The sequence below is a fragment of the Anarhichas minor genome, unplaced genomic scaffold, assembly GCF_050575085.1.
Source record: "Anarhichas minor isolate MPS153535 unplaced genomic scaffold, ASM5057508v1 ptg000026l, whole genome shotgun sequence".
Classification (NCBI taxonomy): Eukaryota; Metazoa; Chordata; class Actinopteri; order Perciformes; family Anarhichadidae; genus Anarhichas; species Anarhichas minor.
The window spans coordinates 11,727,751-11,744,552 of record NW_027466472.1 but is presented as its reverse complement, the minus strand read 5'-3'; the positions used below and the strand labels follow the sequence as shown (position 1 = coordinate 11,744,552).

Below are 16,802 nucleotides of genomic sequence, written 5' to 3'. Positions count from 1 at the left end.
TGGCCAATCAGGCTGCGCTTTTATATTTGAATCCAAACTCAACCTTTTTAAGAAAGTGGAAATAAACGCATGAGGATTAAACGCACCACTTCGTCACAACAGACCACACACACACACACACACACACAGTCTCTCGTTTTGGGTTTCACTATTTATTTTCTCGAAGACAACCTATCCTGTAGCCTATCTCCCAAAAAGGTTTTTTGGGCAAAACACTTTTTTTTTTACCTTCCATGTCATAATTTTAGATTTGAAACCACATGTTTGCTTACAAGGAATGCTGCAAAAAAAAAAAAAAATACCCCTATGTTCAACAGAAGGTTTATGAGCACAATGTGTAATCATTTACTACAGTGTTTGAAGTTAACACAAAAAAAATGGAAAAGGGTAAGCTTGTACACCTAGCTGGTATAAGAGGAAATGAGTATGGGGCTATGGACTGCAAGGTACTAAAAGGTACAGCAAACTTGTTCATGGGTTATTTATTATTCAGGAGAACCCACCCTTGGACAACTCCAGTCTGACATGTGGGACACCCTATGACCTGGAGGAAAAGGGAGGCTAATTCCCCTCTTAGTCTAGCCAAGATAAATTAGCAGATTCCTTGCTGCTGCTCCTTAAACAAAGTCATTATTTTCTCATGTATCACTAAAAAGCATCATTGGATTACTCTAGAAAGACAACAAAGATTGTGGTTGAGTGATGCATATTGTAGAGGTCGTTGGCAGGTCAAAACCTATGAAACCGACCAACACGCCCTCAGAAAGACTTCAGGCCTCACTTTGCAGTATATGTGCAAAACCATAGATTATTTAGCAAATCTGACACTAGTGAGGGATAAGGGAAGGGGAAACATGTAACATTTAAGCACAGTTTTACTTAAAATGAAAATTACACTGTATCCACAGCCTAAGGAAACTAAAATACCCTAAAAAAAATTACTGTGCTATAGTTTAGTACATGCAAATGTTATGATTCACAATCCTACATGAGCCATTGCCCTCTTCTCCCTTGGTGATAAGTCAAAGCTATGGCAGCAACACTGCAAAGCAGTGAGTTTGCTGTGAATTGAATGAAAAGTAATGAAGTGTCACAAGGGGAACAGGTCATTTGGTTGATTATAGTGATGGTGTCAGAATTTCACAGCATCAAGCCCATGTCTGGTGCGTAGGTTAGGGTTCTGGTGGAGTACGATCGTCGTCAATCACCTTTACAGAAGCAATGAAACTAAAAGCTGAAAATTAAAATAAAAAAAAAGATCATAAAAAGGAACACACTGGAGGCAAAAAGAAAAGCCCAAAAGCCACCGAATGCATCTTAATACAATGCACTGCTGCTCCACACCTGCCAATAGCATTGTCCAGTGTCAATTAATACTAACTTAACAATAATTCAAAACAAAAAAAAATTATCCTTGTGATGATGATTTTTTTTTTTTCTCATATCCAAAGTTCTTCCTTTCAGGGATTTGCGGTTCAGCCTCTCTTTCGAAGGCAGAATTTCTTTTCCTGAAACCTTGGCTAACCTCATTGTTGCAATTTTCTCTCTCTCCAGATGTTGTATTTGTATTTTTTTTTTAATTTCCCGTCTCTGCATGCGTTCTCACCCAGTCACGCATACTCCCAGTCACGCACGCAGCCAAGCACACAACAACTCATCCGTCCACTCTCTTGCACATGCGACACACGCACAGCCAGACTCCTGGCCCCGCCCACCAGGGGGAGAGGATGGTGCCCTGTCGGGGCGTCTCGTTGGAGGAGATGAACCTGGCTCCTGAGAGTCCAGACATTCATACACAATGGGTCCATTCACACACATGTCTGATAGCGTGGCCGATTGGGGGAGGGGCACATTGGTGGCGCCCTCTCTAGTCGGAGGACCGCAGAATTGCGATGGTTTCGTGGTTCATCTCAGTTCATAATTTAAGTTATTTTCATTTCTGCCTTTTGTTGTATTGTAATATTTCGAGATCTCTTGTTTTCGTATTTTTGGATGTCCTTGGTTCTCCCTGGGCAGACATCGAGTTTTTTTGTTGACGTTTGAAGTAGATTTCCGAAGGCGACAGCTCCAATAACACAGCAGTTATGTCGGCATGTCTCTCAACGCATTCGATGTAGATGTTTTGCTTTTTTTGCAACATGTAGCCACTCATTCTCACTCGCATCCACTCGCCATCTCAAACTTCATTTGGGCTGGTTCCCCTGGAATGCCAAATGAAATCCACACATTTTTCTCTCAGATAAGATGCAGCCATGGATCCCACGAGCCAAGCACAATGGATCAAATTTCTCACACTCTCGCTCTCTCTCGCTCTCTCTCTCCTAATTTTTTTATGTTGAACAGAGTGCTGCATCGTGAACAAAACTCCAGAATACCCCAGATGCCGTCTAGAACTGGAATCCCTCGGCTGGCACGTTGGCGGAGTTGAAGCCATAAGTTCCACCTTGGATGGCCTCTGGGACCAGGCTGGTGTCTTCATCAATCTGAGTGAGAAGACGAAGCCACCGGGCGTTAACAATGTACAGCGGACATGACAGGAGATCAAACACTAGTGGGTTTCATTGCATCGGGAGACAACATTCAGCGAGTCAAAAGCCACCTTTCAAATCACAACTGTGGTGAGAAAATCAACTTTTACTTGTAACTTACGTCGTCAGATGAGAAGAATTGATCAATAATTTCGTATGCCAATTTGTAGATATCTTCATTTTCATGATTCTGCAGTTGCTCCACTTTTTCCAATCCTGCAGATTAGAAATGAACAAATGTTACACCGTTCAATCAGACGCGACCACCTATTAACACAAATATGGTAAAACCGTGATGACATAATCGGGACTTACCTCCACATTCCTCAATGAGGTTAGCAATCGTTTCAGCCTCATCATCGGCCATCTTTAGGATATTGCTCAGGCCGTCAAGAACAACCTGCACCACCTGGGCGTCCTTCACGGTCAGCAGGTTGCAGAACGGCGGGATCACCTGCTTCTCAATCAGGTGGGCCACCTGCAGAGAGACAATGAGGTAACTCACATGTTAGAAGGAAGGAATACTTCAACAGTGGTTCTACATTTATAATTCAGGAGTTTCAGCTTTTCATGACTCAAATTTATTTTAAGAAAAAATGGCCAAACTTGATTCCATTGCAAGACTCTTACCTGATCTTTCCTCCCACTTATTGTGAGGTTGCTGATGGCCCAGGCTGCTTCCTTCTGAGTGCCAAAGTCACCCTAAAAAAAAAGTGCATTCAAAGTCAGCGATACATATTTTAACCTCTACGTTCTTCAACAATAATCGTACATGATATGCTCTGCCTTCACGCGGTTTATAAAGATGGATACACACCTTGTCGAGCAGGTGAATGATCATGGCAACTAGCTTGGCGTCAATGACGGCCTGCACCTGCTGCTGGTTGCCTGCTGTGATGTTGGACAGGAACCACACCGCCTCCTACAGGACAGACAACACAACTTCAGTCAGTTCAGAGTCACGACAGTCGTCTGCCGTGTAAAGTCAAGCCACGGAGGTTTAAGTGTATTCAGGTTTTACCTCAACCAAAGAAGCCAGAAGATGCAACTGTGTCACACCTTCAATTGGAGATGTGGAACATGCCTGCTTAAGACTTTGTCATGTTTCATTCATAATCACTTTTCCAAAATGAGTTTTTGGGTCTGAACTGGATCAGAATCCAGAGGTCGACACTGAAAGCGTCAACTCTGGTCGAGACAACGTGCTGTGGGAGGGGCTAGGGCGTTTTTTGAGGCTCTAATCATCGTCCAGGTCACAAAGTGGGCCTCATTTGTAAGTGACTGGTCTCAGATGCACTCCGATATCAGCAGAGACACGTGGTCTTCAGCACCCTCTGGCCACCAACCCATGGTATCACACATACAATCACTTGCACACAGACAACCTTCCCCCCCCCCCCCCCCAACCCCCCGATCTGTCTCACTAACTACAATTAACCCCCCCACCGAGTCTTCTTCGTCGTCTTCATCATCCTCGCGATTCTCCATGTTGCGAATTCCTACAATTGTCTATTTGTCCCGTCTAGACCTTTCACACAGCACTCGTACTAGCACCAAGTCTCTGATTTCATCACTTCCAGACAACGCGTCTCGCAGTAGACGGGGGCGTGTAAGCATGTGGGAGGAGGAAGACGAAGCAGAGAATGCATTACCTTGTTGATTTTCTCCTTCGGGTGTGTGAGGAGTGCAGGGAAGTGGCTGAGAGCGTCACAGTTGAGCACCACCTGGGTCTGTTCATCTGTGCCAGTGACTATGTTCCCAACAGCCCTCAGGGCAGCGGTCTGGATGCGGAGAGGCAGTGTAGAATTGTTATAATACAATGTCATCTCTAGGGTCCATGCCTGAAGTGTTATTAACCTAATCCCAAACATAGTCGGTGTCTCTTCATACCTGAACTTTGACTTCCTGGTGACTGAGCAGAGGTACCAGATGAGGGACAATGCCGGAGTCGATGACCATTTGGATCTGCTCGTTCCCGGCGTCCGTCAGATAGGACAGAGCCCACACCGTGTCTACCAAGATCTAGAGGCAGCACAGAATAAACAGAAGCTAATGAATACATTCTCCATCCTGGACCACTTCTGAAGTTAACAGCCATTATCTAACATTATCATTAAGAGAGAGATTGTGTGGAAATAGATCTCTGCTAATAGGCAAGTTAGGCCAAGACACCAAAGCCACTAAAAAAAAAAAACAGATGAAAACAGATTCAGTCTACTCACACTGACATCAGTGTGGTGGATCAGCACACAGAGAGCTGGCAGGATCTGAGAAAATAAAGAAGAAGACAACAGGCGGGATCATTAGTGGAGAAGAGGACGACAAAATAAATCAACAGGGTTCCCATGTGGCGGACATCAGTAAACGGTTAATAGTTGAAGTGGCTGCACGACTCTCTGCTCTGCTACTCTTTAATTCATTTCAACACACCAATCTTGTTCTCATTTAACCAGCTTAGGTAGACCACAGATGGAGTTCCGTCTCTCCGCCTCTCTCCCCCCGCCAGCCAATAAACACACATCTCATAGATTTTAGGAGAGATGAGCATTCACAGCAGCAGGCAGAAAGAAAAGAAAGAATTTCCTCCTCGCGGCTTTATGTCTAAACCAGCCAGTGAAACTGCAGTTCCCATCCCGTCTCTCTCCAAAATGGCATCACTTCACATTTGTGTGGAACTGTCATAATTAGCATATTCATTTTTGAGCAATGACCAAAAATGTGGAGGCATTAAAAACCCAAGAATTTACGATTCAGAATATCTTGCTTCTGCAAATGTGTTTACAAAAGAAGACGACATTATTAATCTGCATTAACAACCACTGGCTTCCCACTCAAACAGTTCCTCTACACAAACACACACCTCCTGGATGGTCTCCATGGGCGGTGGAGGGTCCTTGTGGCGGCACAGATTGACCATGACCCAGGTGACGTTGCGGAGGAAGGTGATGGGGATGGAGGGACTGATGAAGGAGAGCAGGGGCTTAACCACACCCAGGCTGATCACATAGTCTCTGCATTGAGGGCCATCACCTGGAGAGAACGCACACACACACACACACACAGACAGATGAAGCGCATGTTTACATGTGACTGACTGTATTTATTTCGAACACACTCATGTTCACTCTAAGAGCGACTTACCTATGATGTTGCCCAGGGCCCAGACCGCCTGTTCGCACACATTCTGGTGAGGAGAGTGAAGCAGCCTCAGGAACAGCGGCACAGCATCTACACAAAGGAAACAGATCAATCATGTACACGGGCTGCTCATGATCGTTGCTTCTATTCAAGTATGAGATATATTGGCAAGAGATATAACGGTTACACTTTAAAACTTGTAATCATCCGATGACGCACACTAAATCACCACTTGGACTCTGGACTCCTGATTTGGACACGGCCGTGTTTGCACTTTGCTTTAAATGCAATTGAGCCACAACATGCTAATAAAAAGAGAGACGTAGAGGCAGAGAAGGAAAACATCTCAGGTTGATTTGATGTCTATTTATTGAGTCGAGTACTTCAATTCCGTTATGCTCCAGCTCAGTGAAAGTGCTGCCATTTAGTGTGATCAATCACAACCTCTGAATGAAACAAAGATCAACTTTGGAGAAGCAGGCAGCTCAGTTTAGAAAGAATATATCACATCCAACACAAGTGAATGAAATGAAGTCTGCAGTTTTTATCGTTTCATAACATTCCGCCAAACGTATTATTTTAATGATGATGTTCTAGCATTGAAAAAGACTACAGAAAAGAGCTTGAAAGAAAGTTGTGTGATAAAATGGCACTTACTGGACTGGACCACAGCTTGGGTCTGCTCTGAAGTACCAGATGCTATGTTGGTCAGAGCCCAGGCGGCCTCAAACTGGAGAGATGGGCTGTCAAAAGGTGAGAGGTGGATGAAGGCCGCGGTTAAATCGAGTCGACTGGGCAGTGGTGTCCAACAGGACGCGCATGCTGATGACTCATACTTTTTCTGCCATTCCTGGCAGGTGGAAACTAGAAGCCATTTATATAACTGCTACAGATGCACGCTGGGCTAAACCCTGCTCGCTCATTTGCATAACTTTGAAGTGAACATAAACTCAACATGATGAAAAAAATAAAAAATTAAAAAAAATAACTAGCTTGTACTGTAATTATCACAAATGGAAGAGCGTGATGCACTGCTACATGCAGACAAACAAGAATCACAGCCTGCTTACTTGTCATCTCTGTCCAGGCAGTGGACCAGTATAGGAAGGATCCCAGACTTAATCAGGTCATCTATGGGAGGGTTACGGTCACTGGACAACAACTTCCTACAAAAACAAAAGAGGACACAAAAGACCATTACTCACACGCATACCTTTACTGACACACAGACAGAAACAGCGAAAGAATGCGGAGCGTCTTCACATTGTAAGTCAATCACAATCCCTGTGACTGTAGACAGGAAACGTCACCCTGCTCAGGACGTCAACATCACACAACGGCGGTGTTGTGTGATGTTGGTAATGCTGCAGAGCAGACTTAAATTGGGAAAAGGAACAGAAGACAAACTAATAAAAAAAATAATAGAGAAGTATGTTTCATGATTTCAGCTGCCTCACGCTGCACATGACCTACACTACTGAGCTGCAGTGCTGTTAACAACGTCCATTAATCAGACGGGGCTGACTTACTGTAAATCACGGCTGTCTAACCGAGATGGAAAAAAACATCCAGCACTTGAAAATTCAACACTGGATTTTGCAAGAGGCCGAGGATTTTAATCAGAGAACCTCTTAAGACCCAAGTATTGGTGTACTGGTGCAGAATCTGTGACTCACAGATACCAGATAGACCAGACGTGAAGCTGGATTACTACTGTTAGAATATTAAACTGCATCAATACAGTTTATTCATTAGGGACAATTAGGTTTGAGTGGTAACATGACGGTGACAGCATTGACTTGATATTTACGTGCAACAATAGACAATTCCACATGTCAAAACGTAACTCTTATACTTATTGAATGAATTTAACTAGAATAATAGTGAAATCAAACACATTGATTATTTAAAACAATTCATTTGTGTCTTTGTCACAGCTGTAGTTTGGATTATACAGAACGTTTCCTTAACAGTTCTGCAAACTGTGGTAGCGGCGCTACTTCTGAAAAACTGCTCAAATCTAATTTATCATAAAATCTTGTAGTCGGTCCTCTTTGCTTTCACTGTGAATATCATTATTACAACATGATAAATTTGACACTAAATAATTATAAAAAGACAAGTAACAATGTGAATCATTCACAATCGACTGGTATGAAGTGAAGTGATAATCAGTAGAGTGTGAGGGTGTGTGTTCATACCTGGCAGCCTGAACAGCGCTCAGCTGGATGCCCTGATTATCACTGGTGGCATTCTAGAGAACATGAGGACGCAAGTTTAATTCTGATGCATAATACAGACGTCTAGATGACTAAGAAGAAGAAGAAATAAAAGCAAACATCTCACTTACTTGTACTATTGCTTCAAGAGAAGTGTTTTGCTGAAAAGGAAACATTTCAGAGAGTCATTAGTCTATGATTGTGCTTTGACACACATTTGTAACTAAAACCGTGTGTTACATCAAAAGTTACACGATACAGTAACGGGCACATTTTAAACCGGTGGCTCGTGATTGGGAAATCCCAAAAGGGCGATGCAGTGACTTGCATCCTCACTTGAACCAATGTGGCGTAAACAGTCAGCAGGCTGGGCGCGAAGGACAGCATTCAGCGTGATAATTGGCCAACCTGCAAGCTCACCTGATGCCCTCTACGGGGAGTTCAGGGCCCAGTGGAGGCTGTAGTGTGCAGAGCACTATTCTAACTTCCAATCAAGCACCGAGCGTGACTGTAGGCCCAATTATTTAAAGCTGGCCAAAGCCTCCGTTAGCCAGCAGCTGCAGCTGATTGCCTGTGCACCCTCAAATAAAAGGGAGGCAGTAGACTTGCAACAAACGTCAATCCAGAAGTGAAAAACATTCAAACACAACCCTGCATACACAATTGAGGGAAAGTGACGATTTAGGAAACATCTCATGTCAGAAAAAGGGAATATATAGTCGAACAAGCTCAGCAGGCCCACATTTGTCACAAGCAATGTGTTATTCTGAGAAATTTTCATTTAAGCTTTAATTTCTAAACAATAATGAGCGCAGGATTAATGTTTCCCTCAGTTATGTTAAGATCAGTACTAACCTATGAATAAAGCGCTTTAAAATTGGTCATAATTCAAGGGCTAATTTTCAGGGTAATATTTGCATTGCAAAAGGTTTTCAGTACGTATCGCAACTATGACCATAACCAGAACTATTACTACCAAAATGTATTGTAATATTAGCACAGGAAAAGACAAAATTAATGGGGTTTTTCACATTCCTGTCCCACCCAACTGACATTGAGCAAGCAGAGCCATGGAGGCAGCATCACAGGGACAAAATGTCAGTTCGTCCTAAACCTTTAAGAGTGTTTAACTAGTGAGATAAAGCTAATGTGCAGAACCCCTCGGTAAAACATTTATGGCAAGCTGTCATTCCCAGTGTTCAGTAATTCCTTACAGGAACTATACAATCCTCTGCCGTGAAAACACAAAACCTCAAAATATGTGAACTTGATTTTGTGGCGGCAGCAGACACGTTTTGAGCAGAGGATGCACGACCGTACCGATCTGAAATCTCCGTCGACATCCGAGTCCTCGCAGATGTCCTCGTGGGGCACATTTCTCCTCTTCAGAAGGTGCTCGTCTCTTTTGTTCTGTGGTGGAGGGGAAATAAATATCACTCGGTGCACATTCCAGCAGAAATTCTTGATAACACGACAAACTCTGCATCTTTCAGTACATGATTTCAAAGATATTGCAGATAAAAAGGTCAGAATATAATGTAGATGTACGTAGCACAAAACAATACAAACGTATTTACCTTTCTGAGTTCCACCACTACCTCAGTCCTCTGTCTTCTCATAGTCTGTGGGACAGATAGCATATTGACATTATACAAGGAACTTTAATCCCAACCTGCCGTTGCCCAAGAGGGTGACACTACCTATAAAACTAAATTTGGCCAGTCTGAGATCATGATTCCTTTTTTATACGACCACAGATGATCTGCAGTATCAGTTATACAAAGGAGCATTGAGTCAACTGCCCAAACTCTGCAAATGAAGGCACCCAAACACACTTAACACGAGTCTGACCTACTATTAGCTAAGTTACTCCAAGACTATTGTATGTGCCCTAACCCCCTTATTCTTTTTATATACATATATATATACCATTTTTATTCATGTTCTGCCCATAAAATCATCTAGTTACAATTTCTTAGCCAGCAAAAAATACTGCAGTCCTGCAGGAAGTCCTTCAGAAAGGTTGCAATGTTCAATTTTTGTTTGTTGAAACGGTTTTAGAGGTGCCGATTCTGCTCTGTGGTCTTTATTATAGACTGCAGTTTGTGCTTCTGACCAATTGTAGATTTATATCATAAAAATATACAATTCAACAGCACCACAAACAGCCTCCAAAAACGGCCATGAAGAAGAATTAATCTCTCGCTAAAACCGTTTCAACAAAGAATGTGGCATTATATCCCTTGTGAATGCAGGATTTATTGCAGGAATGCTGCATTCGGTTTAGCTAGGTGTACCTAATAAACTGCCCACTGAATATACGGTTTATTATATCGCTCATGTTATGAGCAGACAGGTGTTGTTAATTGCAGTTTAAGAGTATATGCTTGTGTTCATCACTGACAGACCACCATGGTGACGATAAGTTATTAACAGCTCGCTAGATGTCACAACTCATGTCTTGTGGCCTAACGTTAGCTTGCAACACAAACTACTCTCAAACAGAATGTGTGAGTATGTCATGCTCATACACATATCCACAGAGTCCGCCTGAAAACAACAAACATCCCCTGCTAACATTAGACCAGTGGCACGCTGAGCTGTAAATCACCTTGTAACTTATGGATCCAACGTGAGCTAACGTGTAGCATTGATCTAACGTTAGACGTCATGTGATCGTGTTAATAAACAGGTCGCATTAACCTTGTTTTATAACCATGAGTAACGTCGTTGATAAACCACGGAATAAAATTGTAATACTACGCCATGATTTAAAAAGATCCAGATAACCGACCGGCTAAGAGGCTAACTGGTTTCCGCCATTGTTTTTGGTGATAAAGACGGGGGATGGGTGGAACTGCAGCCACCAGCACCACCGAGCTTAATGGTAGCTAGCGAGCCAAGCTAGCACGCAGGTTAGCTAACTGCAGCATCAAAATACCGTTGATCTGCCGCTGTGTTAACAATCAAATACCACCCACACACAACATAGAAGCCAACTAATGGTATATGCACTTTTGGATGTGTCCTAATTATTTCCCACCTCGACCCAAACCGAGCCGGTGACTATATGCTTCAGTTACGCTAGCATGTCCCCCGTGGGCCTGGGTTAGCATTAAGCTAGCAGAGCACATCAAGCGGAGGCGATGAACTCTGACGAGCATTTCTGACACGTTTTATAACCAACGCGGTCTCGTGCTGTATCAAAAACCAGTTAAACAAAAAACCAAAACATCCGAACCAATGCAAGCGATCTATAACCGGCGGTGTGTGAAGGCCCCGGCTAAAGGCTTTGGGTAAAAAGTTCCCGATGGTGGGAATTAGAAACGACGTCACAAGGAAGCGAAGCTGGCCGTTAACAGAGCGGCGGTGCCGAGGAATCCTCGACACCAATCTACATAACTTTTACCTCCAAATCACGGCCCTTATTCTTGAAATTCTTCAGCCGCTGGTTGTCCAGTTTCTCGTTGTCAGCCATGTTAGCGGGTTCTGGTTACGATAAATACAGTCTAACTCGTGGATTTAGCTTGGTGAGCTATACACTCTTCTGGTTCCCTTTTCTCAGCCTTTCGTTAGCGGACTATTTTTTTGCTGCTCTGTCCGCGGTGCACACTGGGATTGCCGGTGGTGGAGGGCAGCCTCGCTCTGGCGTAGCGGAAGGGTGGGGAAATCCCCTTCACTCTCATTGGCTTCAGTGTGAACGTCTCTCTGCAGGGCGCGCCACATAACACGATACGAACTCACGTCTGATCGTCGTATTCAAAGACAGTTATCCACCTTATTATTATTATTCACATGTGTATTTTATATACCCGTTGAAGGAAGTACTTTTATTCAAGTACTACACTACAAGTACAATGTTGAGTATTTTATATATTTGTTCCCACTACATCATTTTTACTTGTATTTATTTTACAGCTAGTCTTCTTTTCCAATTAAGAATTACGTATAAAATACAATGTAATCTTAATATGACGCACTTTTTTACTGATCAATACGTTCTACTCCGTTGTCTTTGTTGTTCTTGTTTTCATATTTTATATTTTCTTGTTTATTTGTATATTCTATGTACAGTGCCTTGCATAAGTATTCACCCCCCTTGGATGTTTCATCCTTTTGTTGCTTTTATACATGAAATGATGGTCAATATAATCTGGCTTTTTTGACAAGAATTTGCAAAAAAAAAAAAACTCTTTAATATCAAAGTGAAAACAGATTTTTACAAAATAATGTCAGTTAACTAAAAATATAGAAGGTAAAGTAAAGATTGCATAAGTATTCACCCCCTTCAGGTCAGTATTTAGTAAATGCACCTTTGGCTGCAATCACAGCACTGAGTGTGTGTGTGGATGTGTCTCACTCAGGCTGGCACATCTGGACACTAAGATTTTTCTCTATTCTTCTTCAAAACAGCTCAAGCTCTGTCAGGTTGCTCAGGGATCGGGCGTGAACAGCTCTTCTCATGTCCAGCCACAGATTCTGGATTGGATTGAGGTCTGGGCTTTGACTTGGCCACTCCAGAACATTCACCCTGTGGTCTTTGAACCATTCTGTGTAGCTTTTGCTGTATGCTTGGGGTCGTTGTCTTGCTGGAGAATAAATCTTCTCCCAAGTCGTAGTTCTCTTGCAGACTGAGTCAGATTATCCTCCAGGATTTGGCGATATTTTTCTGCATTCATGTCCCCCTCTACCTTTACAAGCCTTCCAGGGCCTGCTGCTGAGAAGCATCCCCAGAGCATGATGCTGCCACCACCATGCTTCACGGTGGAGATGGTGTGTTTGTGGTGATGTGCAATGTTTGGTGTTCACCAAACATAGCGTCTAGTCTGATGGCCAAAAAGCTCAATTTTTGTCTCATCAGACCAAAGAACCTTCTTCCAATTGACCTTGGAGTCTCCCACATGCCTTTGGGCAAATTCTTTCTACAGTGTCTTTCTCTTTGCCACTCTCCCATACAGCTTCGACTGGTGAAGAGCCAGGGCAACAGTTGCTGTACAGTCTCTCCCATCTGAGTCACTGAAGCTTTGAACTCCTTCAGAGTGGTCCTAGGTGTCTTGGTGGCCTCCCTCATCAGTCCTCTTCTGGCCCGGTCACTCAGTTTGTGAGGACGGCCAGCTCTAGGAGATTTAAACAAGTGCCATACTCCTTCCAATTGTTAATGATGGACTGAACTGAACTCTGTGGGATGTGCAGTGAGTTGGAGATATTTTTGTAGCCATCTCCTGACTCGTACTTTTCAATGATCTTTTCTCTGAGTTGCTTGGAGTGTTATTTTGTCTTCATGTTGCAATTGTAGCAGGAATACTGATGAACCAGAGACTGGACCTCCCAGACAGGTGTTTTTATACTAAATTCACTTGACACACAGGTCAACTGCACTCAGGTGATCTCCATTTCACTACTTGTGACACTGCTGGCATCAACTAGCTGGACTTCTGTTGAATTAGGTCAGTCACTTTAAAGGGGGTGAATACTTATGCAAACACTTATTTTACACTATATATTTTAATTAATTGACATTAGTTTGTAAAAATCTCAGGACCCAGAAGCACCTTATTTGATTACAGATATTTTACCATTTTTATTTTATTGCAACAAATAAACAAAACAACATTGAAACGCAAGCATGACATTGACACGCATGTTCAAAACATGACGTGAATAAATAAATAGTAACCACAACAAGTGTTTTATACAAATGAACACAAATAAGATAATGCACAATTAGAGAACATGTCTTTGTGCCACAGAATCTTGACCAAACAAATACAGGTTTTTATCAGCCAGTTTTCTACATGTGAACCCTCTCAGACTGGATTACCACAAACGGCTCATTTCAGCTTGTGACACACCGCCTGTCATAACCTGACATTACTCGCAGCATCCTCATGGGTTATCACAATGGTCCAAAGATACCTTGTCTTCCCCAGGACTGATTAAAAGTGCTTTCTGCCACAGAGATTAACACTTTGAGTTGTGATAATCTAATCCCCTTTTTTTATCACCTCCTCTCATTTAATCCTATAGAAGCCACAGTGAGGCCATTTGCTGATGACTTACACTGGCAGGCGAGAGGAATCATGCCGTTTGAATGAATCTTCAAAAAAGACTTTCATCCATCATCTGCTGCAGAGCAAGACTTGTTTCGCAGCTGTGACACTGAAGCCCTTAGACTTCATCTTAATCTTAAAATCTTCCTGAGTCTGTTTAAATGGAGTCTTCATCAGATACACTATCCTCCTGAAACCTTCCTCTAGTCCCGTGCCGGTGATAGCTGAACAGGGCTGGATGAACCAGGCCCGGCCCTCGCACGCTCTTCTCAAGTCCAGTGTCAGGCAAAGCGCTTCTGGGCTTCGAGCTGCCTGGAGGTCCTGTTTGTTGGCAAGGACCACGAGAGGAACTCCTCTGAGACTCTCGAACTTTAGGACCTATAGTAAGTGGAAACGAGGAAGTGAAGAACGCTTTAATTATTACAATGTAAAACAAACTTTTTAGATGGACGGGTTTATTGCGTTTAACCCACCTATTCAGCTCAACCATATGTGGTTCAATGTGCTATAACACACTGTAATTTAGTTGTAAACTGAGTTAAGGACATTTTTTATGTTTTTTAATGCAAACAATTATAAATCAAGCAACAAATATTCTGTGATTTAATTACCCGATGAAGTTCCTTGCAGGCCTCATCCAGCCGTTTCTGATCCCAGCTGTCCACCACAAACACCAGTCCGGCTGTATCAGTATAGTGATGCCTCCAATGGGGCCTCATCTTCTTCTGGCCCCCCACGTCCCACACCGTCAGGCCCGGGCTGCTCCTGTCGGTCTCCAGTGTCTCCACGTTGAAGCCCACTGTTGGAACGGTCACCACGCTCTCGTTGTACTTTAGCTTATAGAGCAGGGTGGTCTTTCCTGATCCATCCAGACCCAGCATCAGGACCTGTGCTTGTTTCCGAGGCTTGGATCCATGCATGCCCATGTCCTAAAATTGTAGCTTGTGTCTATATTGAAAATAAGCAGGCTTTTTCTTTTTGTACAGCTGTGTAAACCGAGCTGCCTGCACCCAGTGGCTCCTTTTGTACAGTCTATCTGTAGGCTTAGTGTGTCCGCTCTCTTATGGAGACTGTCTACAATCAGCATGCTTTATGTACGGACAAGCAGAGGGATCCCTCCCCTTTGTAGAGATGGGAGTACTTTTGTCCCTGCGTAGCTTTCAGTAAAGCTATTTATATACAAAGTGATGGTGCAACTAACTGCGTACAGTTCTCTGGTTACCACAGTACGGTCGGAGGAGTCGCATCACACCTGCTGCAGATCATCATACAAACCAGCAGCCAGGAAGTCCATGTACAACGGGAGGATTGCTGTTTCTTCCTGGCTAGATGTGTTGTAGCAATGACATCACAGGGACATTTTGGAGGATTACTGGCCCCGGACTGTCGGGTAAATGTAGTTTTATCTTTGGACAGAAAGCTCTCAGTAAAAATATCTTCTAGGAATTTGTTATTAATCTCAAATGAATAACAATGTATATGAAACAGGTTTTGAATTATTATGATTAACTATAGCGCTGCACAAACCTTTACTACAGTAGGACTGGACAATATGATCCAAGTGATAAATTCTCACAATTAGTACAATACCAATAAATATAATAGTATCTATTTTTTTCTTCTAAAACATCTGATTTGTTTGCCCTAATTATTACTGTATGACCACTTGACATTGTAATATTTCTGGGTATATGTCACTAGTTTTCAAAGCTATTCTGTTTTCTTTAATGTGATTCTGACAATTGAATGACGAGTATATGATATGATAAAACTTGAATTGATCAGAGAATTGTAACAGCTCAGCCCTAATATAATAGTACATGTGGACTGAATATCTTCTGGTGGCCCAGAAGGTGGCACACAATGACTAAAACCAAGCTTTTCAAGGGTCCTTGTCTGATTTCTATAAATTGTTTAATCTCTTTCATTGCTTTTTCTGTCTTTAAACAAAAACAATAAACCATGACAGAGAACATTATGGAAAAACTAAGCGAAAGAACAAGCTCTCGAGATATTTACTGCAAATTTTAATGTTGGTGTTTTTGTTCAGTCTTTTTTGTATGATATAGATATACAGATTATATTCTCTACATACATTTTTAAAAAACACAGACGCAGAGAAAATGATCATTTATCATTTTAATGTTACCTTTTTCATTTTTCATGTCTTTTACAGTTTATTAAAATCAACAAAAACAAGTACAAATGCCACATAAACACTCTGCAAGGTACATTATCAAGGGAGAATGTGAACTGAAAAAGCACAAACAGTTTTTATCTGATATATATCTCTGAAGTTAAACAATCCAGGAACAGGCGCATTGCTTTCTTCGTTGCTGTGTAAACAGTGGATGGGTGATAATAACATGAGGACAGTATGTACATTCATCTTACAATTTCATATCTCTTGGAGACATTTCTTTCCACAAGGTTATTCCACATGTGAGTTAACAAGGTCCGACACAGACGTCGTGCAGTGTGCACGGCATGATCCACTGCATTACATTAAAAACCGAGAAGTAGTTTTTGCAGCAGACTTCAGCAGACGGGTAATTAATGGTTTAGAAAATAAGGCAAAATAACGTGTTTCATTCCTTGTTACATTTTGAGTTATAGGTCAGGGAAATGTGATATGTGTCAGGATAAATATGACATGTCGTTAACAGAAGACGTATCAGTAAGCTGTCAATTTCTGTACATTTATATCTTGCGTCGATTGTAGTGAATGATAATGTAAGACGAGTCAGATGAAGGAATAGCAAGTCAATGTGTAAAAGAGAAGCCTATTAAAAGGCTTCTAAACTTTACATGCTAATCTTAATTCCTAAATAATATTAAATGTATAACTGCCAATTATTATATGTGAT

General features: G+C 42.2%; 2 protein-coding genes across 2 annotated transcripts; both read right to left on the bottom strand.

Annotated features, from left to right (window-relative positions):
* Positions 1-136: 136 nt before the first annotated feature.
* On the bottom strand, positions 137-11,522 carry kpna4 (karyopherin alpha 4 (importin alpha 3)). Its single transcript, XM_076101062.1, has 17 exons — positions 11,295-11,522; positions 9,463-9,507; positions 9,206-9,295; positions 8,017-8,046; positions 7,868-7,920; positions 6,737-6,832; positions 6,324-6,409; positions 5,670-5,756; positions 5,389-5,558; positions 4,751-4,795; positions 4,419-4,550; positions 4,181-4,309; positions 3,346-3,450; positions 3,159-3,230; positions 2,844-3,006; positions 2,650-2,744; positions 137-2,483 (listed from the first exon to the last, which is right to left on the bottom strand). Exons 1-17 carry the CDS (start codon positions 11,361-11,363, stop codon positions 2,388-2,390), a joined length of 1,563 nt encoding a protein of 520 aa, XP_075957177.1. The 5' UTR covers positions 11,364-11,522; the 3' UTR covers positions 137-2,387.
* Positions 11,523-14,004: 2,482 nt separating this feature from the next.
* LOC142959164 (ADP-ribosylation factor-like protein 14) lies at positions 14,005-14,861 on the bottom strand. The gene is made up of 2 exons (XM_076100369.1): positions 14,547-14,861; positions 14,005-14,313 (listed from the first exon to the last, which is right to left on the bottom strand). Exons 1-2 carry the CDS (start codon positions 14,859-14,861, stop codon positions 14,005-14,007), a joined length of 624 nt encoding a protein of 207 aa, XP_075956484.1.
* Positions 14,862-16,802: the final 1,941 nt, after the last annotated feature.